At 40.0% G+C, this 9207-nt stretch overlaps 1 protein-coding gene across 3 annotated transcripts; it reads left to right on the top strand.

The window, feature by feature from the left end:
• Positions 1-1512: 1512 nt before the first annotated feature.
• On the top strand, positions 1513-9091 carry GAR1 (GAR1 ribonucleoprotein). Of its 3 annotated transcripts, XM_061164216.1 has the most exons (7): positions 1519-1778; positions 2072-2282; positions 3651-3805; positions 4278-4337; positions 4559-4697; positions 8342-8407; positions 8770-9091. In XM_061164216.1, exons 2-7 carry the CDS (start codon positions 2084-2086, stop codon positions 8781-8783), a joined length of 633 nt encoding a protein of 210 aa, XP_061020199.1. In that variant the 5' UTR covers positions 1519-1778; positions 2072-2083; the 3' UTR covers positions 8784-9091. The 3 variants fall into 3 exon arrangements, with proteins under 3 accessions (XP_061020196.1, XP_061020199.1, XP_061020198.1); XM_061164213.1 differs by lacking the exons at positions 8342-8407; positions 8770-9091 and adding an exon at positions 5760-8300 and having other exon boundaries at positions 1513-1778; XM_061164215.1 differs by lacking the exons at positions 1519-1778; positions 8342-8407; positions 8770-9091 and adding exons at positions 1818-1943; positions 5760-8302.
• Positions 9092-9207: the final 116 nt, after the last annotated feature.

Raw genomic sequence — 9207 nt, 5'->3', positions numbered from 1 at the left:
CCTAATATACCCATAGTTAAAGTCTACGAAGTTCTTTCAATATGTAAATAACCCCCTAAAAAAGATACCAATCCCTACCTTCTTTCAAAAAGGCGGGTGACTGTGCTAAACATCAAGGTAAGGCCTCAGATTATTCAAGTGAAAAAAGATAATTCAAATTTAGCAAATGGAGGCTCGCTAGCCTTGTTTGGGAGATAAGTTTTAGCGGAAGCTGAAGTTAGATATCCAGGATTTAAAAACAGGAGCAGAGAAAGGCTTGTAGTAGAGACTGTCCTGTTGGTGCTCAAAATGTACTTGCAGAGGAACAAACTATTTGGCACAAAAGATAAAAATATTGTCTGGCTTTCCTTCAGACAAGTTTATTTACTAGCGTGTACACACACACTTTTCCCCCTTGCTTTAGTGACACCAAATTGCCAACATCCGTGGTGTCATCAAAAAAGCAAGACAGTTTCAGAAAAACATCTACTTCTGCTTTATTGATGATGCCAAACCCTTTGACTGCGTGGATCACAACAAACACAACCATCTGCATCTGGCCTCCAAAATCACTGCAGATGGTGATTGCAGCCATGAAATTAAAAGATGCTTACTCCTTGGAAGAAAAGTTATGACCAACCTACACAGCATATTAAAAAGCAGAGACATTGCCAACAAAGGTTCGTCTAGTCAAAGCTGTGGTTTTTCCAGTAGTCATGTATGGATGTGAGAGTTGGACTATCAAGAAAGCTGAGCATCAAGAATCGATGCTTTTGAACTGTGCTGTTGGAGAAGAATCTTGAGACTCCTTTGGACTGCAAGGAGATCCAACCAGTACATCCTAAAAGAGGTCAGTACAGAATATTCATTGGAAGGATTGATGCTGAAGCTGAAACTCCAATACTTTGGCCACCTGATGTGAAGAATTGACTCATTTGAAAAGACCCTGATGCTGGGAAAGATTGAAGGCTGGAGGAGAAGGGGAAGACAGAGGATGAGATGGTTGGTTGGCATCACCCATTCAATGGACATGGGTTTGAGTAAACTACAGGAGTTGGTGATGGACAGGGAGGCCTGGCGTGCTGCACAGTCCATGGAGTCGCAGAGTCGTACACAACTGAGCGAATTAACTGAACTTAGTGAAACCATAGGATAAAACGATGGGCACAGTACTGCCCACAATCGTGCGTACTTCAAAGGATCCGGAAGAAACAAACGACTGGGAAGAACTCAGGCAAGCCCTTTCATTGGGTTCCGATGCGAACAGATCCACCTTCCGGCAGAGCGCGGCTCAAATCTCCTCAACAGACAACTGGGCGAGCTGCAACCAACTGTCGAGGAAGAGGACCGCAGCGCAGTCTAACAATAGAGCACGGACCTCCACTCAGCTCCCAACCAGAACTGGCCGGGCCGCGGGCAGAGGGGCGGGCCCTGACGCCAGTCGTCGCCAAGGGCAACGCCGCAGAGCGGAACTTCCTGCAACGTCATGCTTCAAAGGACGCCGATATTGTATGTCACTTCCTCTGCTCGCCATAGGCAAGTAAAGGTGATTGTCGTAAAGTAACGGTTGATGTTGAGATATTACTGATACTCTTCCAGCACTGAAGGCTCTTTCGGACAGGCTACAGCGTACCTGCTTCCGCAGCTGCCTGGCTTTTTCTAAACCAGTTATTCGAGTTTCTAGGTGATTTCCTTCCCACTTCAGTTTTGTCCCGGTACGGTGGCCGAAGAGGCTCGTGTGAGGCGGAAGTACCGGAGTGTGGGTGTGAGCAACCGGGCCTGAGGTGCACGTGGCGCCGGTAAGTAGCGGGAGGAGGCCAGGCGGTCTGAGAATGTTGGACGTGGAATGCAGCGGAGGGAGGGAGGGAATGCGGCTGAGGCCCTTCCTGCCTGCCGGGGGAGGAGGCTCGTGAGTGGTCGGTCGGCGCTCACAGGGCTGTCGGCAGGCCACACTCATCTTTCGGGCGAGTCGCTGGCCCTCTGGCCGTGGTTGAGGTGGCAGGGTTGCTGTTACTGTTATCCGCGTTTTCGGTTTCTGATTGAGGCCCAGAGGCCCCAGTGACTGAACGGCACGCACTGTTTTTCTCACCAGGTAGGAGCGAGCATGTCTTTTCGAGGCGGAGGTCGCGGAGGATTTAATCGAGGTGGCGGCTTCGGTCGCGGCGGCAGCAGCAACAACCACTTCCGAGGTGGAGGCGGCGGCAATTTCAGAGGCGGCAGCGGCAGAGGAGGATTTGGACGAGGGGGCGGCCGCGGAGGCTTTAACAAAGGCCAAGATCAAGGACCTCCAGAACAAGTAGTTTGTATGTAGACTTCAGAGCTTGGCATACTTGGGCGCGAAGGGTGGAATGGAGTCGGGGGTAGAGGTTGTAGGTCTGTGTTATTAAGTTTGACTAGGAGTCTGGTGCTGAAAGGTAGATGCAGCAGCTGCCTTTCTCAGGGGTTTGGTCTTTAGTTGTGGAGTCAAGCCTACGGAGAGGCGGTAAACTGACTTCTAATTGTGCTGTAGAATGTAAGAAAGCTGAAGGATACCTAAAATGCATTATGGAAATAGAACTAGAGTTTAGGCTGAATGGGAGATATAAATAGGTATTTTATGTCCTTACCCTTACTGTTTTCGTTTTACAGATAAGAAAATTGATTCAGAGTTAAGTTTCTTTGCTAGTGTCATAGTGATGAGTGATAGAGTCTAATATATGAAGAGAAAGTTGGATCAGTATGCAAAATGGTGTAAAGAGATCAGTGGCTAGAGTGATAAATAGGGTCTAATATATGAAGAGAAAGTTGGATCAGTATGCAAAATGGTGTAAAGAGGTCAGTGGCTAGAGTCAAAGATCCTGTCCCCATAACAGTCCATGCATGACACATTGAGAGCTTCAGAAAGTGAAGAAAAAAGGAAGGGTTAGATGGGAGAGAGATTTCAGTGGAAACAAACTTAGAAGATGACTAATACTAGAAATAAAAGGTTCTCGATTTTGAACTTGGGTGATGGGAGTTGAGAGTTGGTTTTATAGGAATATGGTGAGTATTTTAGTTTGGGGTGGATATAGGTTAGATATGATGTAAGTTAGATATGAAAGTTAGATATGAAATTCCAGACTTTCTTGGTGAGGATCAAAGAGTCAGTGAAAAGGTGATAAGTGGGAAGTTTTAAAAGGAGGAGGAAAAAGGCAGGAGAACAACAGACTGTCTTAGAGTTATGGATGGGGAGAAAGAAGAGAAACAATAGAATGAAGCATAGTATTTAATCAAATAATAGTATATATTATTATATAATAATTATATAATAAATAATTATAATTATATATAAATAATTATAATAAATATATAATAAAATAACTTACAGGTTGAGTGGTCTCAATATGCCAGGCACTTTCTAAGCACTTGACACTTATTGTTGTACTTAATCCTCACTCTACCAGGTGTTAGGCGAGGGTTTTGTTGTTAGCCCTACATTAAAAATGAAGACACTGAAGAATAGAGAAGGTGAGACCCTTACTCCAGGTCACATAGCTAGTATTTTGTGGAGTTGGTACTAAGTCAGGAAGGCTTTTTTGCCTTTAGGCAGATATGGTGAAATCCCAGGTAGCCAAGAGGAAAGCTTCTAGAAGAGGTTGGTCGATATTATTTGAAACTGTTTGATATTTTAACAATTTCATGTCCTATTTCAGTATTAGGAGAGTTCCTGCATCCTTGTGAAGATGACATAGTGTGTAAATGTACCACAGATGAAAATAAAGTACCTTATTTCAATGCTCCAGTTTATTTAGAAAACAAAGAACAAATTGGAAAAGTGGATGAAATATTTGGACAGCTTAGAGATTTTGTATCCTTTTTAATTGGAAGATGTAGCAATCCTGTTGAAAGGTCATGACTTGTTTTTTTCAATTTGTTTTTTTCTGGAGTTAAGTATTGATTAAACTGAACTTGGTGCTTCATAGAAGTGGATGCAGTATTGCTAAGATTGGACCATAAAGGAGAATCAAGACAGGGGAATCTATTTCCACATAAATTGAAAAGATAGGCCTCTTACGTGTGCCTTCCTTTTTGGAAGGTTTTAGAAATGATTGTCACTTGGATCAGTGCCACTTGAGTTACTTTGCTTTTGATATGATGATGCTGCAATAGTATGGTGGAACTGGAAGTTTTAAAACAAAAACTTCACTTCTGTTTGGAAACTCATTTCTTACTTTTCGTGAATATTTCTGTATATTCCAACCTTGTTATTTTAAAAATGTCATGTGAATCCAGAAGATTTTCGTTGATTGTAATTGCTTATTCCTTAATAAAATTAATAGTATTTTTCAGTTAAATTATCAGAGAACATGAAAGCATCTTCCTTTAAAAAACTACAGAAGGTGAGTCAAGCTGACACCTAGATCCTTGGTTTTATAAATGAATGACCTACCTTAGGGCAGTTTTACTTAAAGGCACTTGAGACTTCCTCAGTGTATCACTAGTGAAGTTACAGGGTTGGGATTTGACCCAGACACAGTTTTGAGTCTAGTGTGTCGGTTCTTAATGATTATATTATATTACCCCCAGCTCATCACACTAATTGTTTCTATTATTCTTCCAGTTTTATATAGACCCATATAAGCTGCTGCCGTTGCAGAGGTTTCTACCTCGACCTCCTGGTGAAAAGGGACCTCCAAGGGGCGGTGGCAGGGGAGGTCAAGGAGGAGGAAGAGGCAGAGGTGGCAGAGGTGGTAGAGGTGGTAAGTTCCCCATGGAGGAAAATTTCTAAAGAGATTTCAAAGTCACAGCCTACTTAAAGAGTACAATTTAATTTTGAATATAAGCCAACCTTCCTTATGGTTATTTATTTCTTTTCATAAGGCTCTTTTCAAATCTTGGCAGATTACCATAGTAATTATGCTTATTTTTTATAACATATAGGATTAGCTTAATTGAATTTTAATTTTTTAATTAGTATTTAGCAAAACTTCATGAAGGTGAGTGATATCTTTATTTTATGGATGAGGAAATGTAAGCTTAGAAATGTTAATTTGTCCTAATCAAACGATTGGTGGCTCAGAAATAAAACCAGTATCTTCTGATGTCGTGTCAAAGACTTATCACCAATAAATTCATTGCTTTGATTTCAGTATGTTGATGTTATGTATTTCCCCACAGCTTTGATACATTTATTGTGCAGGCAGCCAGGTGATAAGCCAGGTTGGGGATGAGCTGGGATGCAGCATCTGGGAATGATGTGCTAGGTGGGTGACAGGATGATGGGCAGAGCCAAAGTGGTAAGGAAGAGGAGCTGCCAAGTGGGTTACTGTATTAGAAAAGAGAATTCTGTTTTCAGTTTTGCCTCTCAATTTAATGAACATTTCACTCTGTAAATGTGCCTTTTTGGGATCCAGGTAACTTGGAGATAATCTCTTAAGAGATATGTACATATTTATTTCTTTGGAAGTATCCCTTTGAGAATTTGAATGGAGATCCCCTCATTCCCATTCTATATTCAGTCTTCTATATATAGTTTTAAAAATTCGCAACTCTATTTTCTTAAAATCTTAATCTTTTTATATTAGTATTTTGGATATATGTGTTTATTTCTTTATTATTTCTCTTTTTATGTTTCATCATTCTTTACAAAGCTATCCCCCAAAATAAGTAAAAGTAGGGACTGCAGTAGGAAGCCAAATGTGTTGGATAATAGAAAAAATAATTCAAAATTTTTAAATTTCAAAGCTCGTCAGCATGTGAACATCAGTGTGTATGTTTCCAGCTCAGTTAACCTTAAATGTTGTATCCATGATACTTCCCAGGTGGTGCTAGTGGTAAAGAATCCACCTGCCAATACAGGAGACATAAGAGACGTGGGTTCGATCCCTGGGTTAGGAAGATCCCTTGGAGGAGGGCACGCCAACCCATTACAGTATTCTTGCCTGGAGAATCCGATAGACAGAGGGGCCTGGTGGGCTACAGTCCATTGGGTCACAAAGAGTCGGACGTGACTGAAGCAACTTAGCAGGCATGGTAGTACTCCCAGAACCAAACCACCCATGTCTGCTACTTTTTGTTCTTAGGATTAAGAAGCCTTAGTGCAGTTTAGAAAGTGTATACCCTAAGCAAAAGTTGAGGTACTCATACATTTAACAATAGGGCTAAACTGAACTTTAAAGTAACAAGCTTTTCTAATGTATTAAAACTTGTTTAAAAAGTTGTAACCTAGGATTTTACCTTTCTGTTGGTTTGAGAAACTACTACTGTTTCTCCATTTTTATCTTTTAGAAAATTCTGTGAGATAAAATATGTGAATATATGTTAGGTTGGTGCAGAAATAATTGCAGTTTTGCATTGTTGAACTTTGCCCTTTGATATTAGAATACATTCTTAAATAAATATGATTATATTATACCTCATTTTAATGCACATTTCTTGCTTTATATTTTTTGCTAATGACATTAGCAATAAAAATATGAACATCATGGCATCCGGTCCTATCACTTCATGACAAATAGGTGGGGAAAATGTGGAAACTGTCAGATGTCATTTTCTTGGGCTCCAAAATCTGTGCAGACGGTGACTGCAGCCACGAAATTAAAAGACACTTGCTCCTTGGAAGGAAAGTTGTGACAAACCTAGACAGTGTTTGAAAAAGCAGAGACATTACTTTGCCGATAAAAGTCCGTCTAGTCAAAGCTGTGGTTTCTCCAGTGGTCATGTATGAATGTAAGAGTTGGACCATAAAGAAAGCTGAGTGTCAAAGAACTGGTGCTTTAAATTGCGGTGCTCTTGAGAAGACTCTTGAGAATCCTTTAAACTGCAAGAGCTGAAATCAGTCAATTCTAAAGGAAATCAGTCCTGAATATTCATTGGAAGGACTGGTGCTGAAGTTGAAGCTCCAGTATTTTGGCCCCCTGATGTGAAGAGCTGACTCATTGGAAAAGACCCTGATGCTGGGAGAGATTGAAGGCAAGAGGAGAAGGGGCCACAGAGGATGAAATGGTTGGATGGCATCACTGACTCAATGGACATGTTTGAGAAAACTCTGGGAGATAGTGAAGGACAGGGAAGCTTGGTGTGCTGCATGCAGTTCATGGGGTCACAGAGAGTCAGACACAATGTAGTGATTGAACAACAACAACAATGACATATTACTTGCTGTTTATTTTATATGTATTTTAGACTATGGAAATGATGTTAGACAAAAAGCAAAATTGAGCAGTTTTCTTATTCGAGTTCAAAATGGGTCATAAAGCAGTGGAGATAACTTGTAACATCAAGAACTCATTTGGCCCAGGAATTGCTAGCGAACGTACAGTTCATTGGTGGTTCAAGAAGTTTTGCAAAGGAAACGAGAGCCTTGAAGATGAGGAGTGCAGAGGCTGGCCACCGGAAAGTGACTCCAAGCCGTTAAGAACCACATTAAAGTTGATCCTCTTAAAACTACATGAGAAGTTGCCTAAGAACTTACCATTGACCATTCTATGGTTGTTTGACATTTGAAGCAAATTGGAAAGGTGAAAAAGGTTGACAAGAGGGTGCCTCATGAGCTGACTGCAAATTAAAAAAAAATCATTTCAGTGTGTCGTCCTCTTATTCTCTGTAAAAACAATGAGCCATTTCTTGATTGAATTGTGACCTGCAGCAAAAATTGGATTTTATATGACACCAGCGATGACCAGCTCAGTGATTGGACTGAGAAGAGACTCTAAAATACTTCCCTAAGCCAAACTTGCACCAAAAAAAGGGTTGTGGTCACTGTTGGGTGGTCTGCTGCCAGTCTTCTGATCCACTATAGCTTTCTGAATCCTGGTGAAACCATTACATCTGAGAAGTATCCTCAGCAAATTGATGAGATGCACCGAAAACTGCAGTGCCTGCAGCCATATCAATAGAATGGGCCCTATTCTTTCCTGTGACAATACTTGACCTAATGTCGAACAGCCAACGCTTCAAAACTTGAACAAATTGGACTGTGAAGTTTTGCCTCATTTGCTGAATTCATCTGACCTCTTGCCTAATTCATCTGACCTCTTGGCAAACGACTACAACTTCTTCAAGCATCTTGACAACTTTTTGCAGGGAAGAAGTTTCCACAACCAGAAGGATACAGAAAATGCTCTCCAAGAGTTCGTTGAATCCCATGGCATGAGTTTTTATGTTATAGGAATAAACAAACATATCTCTCGTTGGCAAAAGGGTGTTGGTTGTAATGCTTCCTATTTTGATTAAGGAAGTGCTTGAGCCTAGTTATAATTTAAAATTCAGGGTCTGAAACTGCAGTGACTTTTGTAACAACCTAACACTATTCTTTATAATTGTAAGAAATATATTGATGTTTATAGGCTTACCAAAATGTGATAGGTTACAGTTATTTAATGAATATTTCCTTTATTTTTAGGTGGTTTTAGAGGTGGAAGAGGAGGTGGAGGTTTCAGAGGAGGAAGAGGGGGTGGTGGTTTCAGAGGTGAGTGGGGAAAAAAAACTTGAAATAACTGAATTTCTAGAAATGGTATTGTCTACTAACTTTTATTTCTTTTTGCCAGCAAGTATGTAGAACACCATGGTATTCCTTTTTTTTAGCCTAATATACAGTTTCATTTTATATCACTTTTACCTTTGAATTTTTTCACCTGTTTCTGCTTTACTTTGCTGTATTATTAATTTGAAAAGCAAAAAGGTGGTAATATAAATAATAGTTAAATTTGGTAAAGTATGTTTGTTAAACTTTACCAGAACTAATGCTGATTTTAAACTTGAGTTTTGGGTAATAGTGTTATTTAAAGGTCACTTTTCTATATTTTTAATATTTTCATTTTTTCTTATCAGGAAGAGGACATTAAGTGTAACAGTTGACAGAAACTTCACCAGTTGACTTCTGCATTAACCTCATAATTTACTTCAGTGGATCAGAAACTTGTTTCTTGAGCAAATTTTGAAGAACTGGTCATTTTAGAAAAGTGGAGCTAAAATGTCAACGTCATGCAAAAATGAGTGCGGCAGAACAGGCAACTTTGCTTCAAAAGAGTATGAATAAGTGTTTTAACATTTTGTACAATGTTCGGAACTTTGTGGGTGTTTAATAAAGGGACAGCTTTTATTTGGAGCATATTCGAATTTTGTAAATAAAGTGTTTTATTTCTTTAAGTAATTTAGAGCTGTGTTTATTAAACCAGAGTTTAAAGGGACAGCCCAGTAGATTTAAGATAGTAAAAGAGGATGTTTATATATCTAACTGAGCTTTAAAGAAAAACAGGCTAGTAGAGC

The sequence above is a fragment of the Dama dama genome, chromosome 17 (assembly GCF_033118175.1).
Source record: "Dama dama isolate Ldn47 chromosome 17, ASM3311817v1, whole genome shotgun sequence".
Lineage (NCBI taxonomy): Eukaryota > Metazoa > Chordata > Mammalia > Artiodactyla > Cervidae > Dama > Dama dama.
Note: the sequence above shows the minus strand (reverse complement) of the source record. Positions and strands in the feature narration are given on the sequence as shown.

What these genes read in the sequence shown, in the direction of transcription:
- GAR1 (XM_061164215.1), top strand. Translation starts at nt 2,084, where the DNA reads ATGTCTTTTCGAGGCGGAGGTCGCGGAGGATTTAATCGAGGTGGCGGC. An exon ending in ACCTCCAGAACAAGTAGTTT is followed by an intron (nt 2,283 to 3,650) that starts GTATGTAGACTT and finishes GTCCTATTTCAG; the next exon opens with TATTAGGAGAGTTCCTGCAT. An exon ending in TGGCAGAGGTGGTAGAGGTG is followed by an intron (nt 4,698 to 5,759) that starts GTAAGTTCCCCA and finishes GATACTTCCCAG; the next exon opens with GTGGTGCTAGTGGTAAAGAA.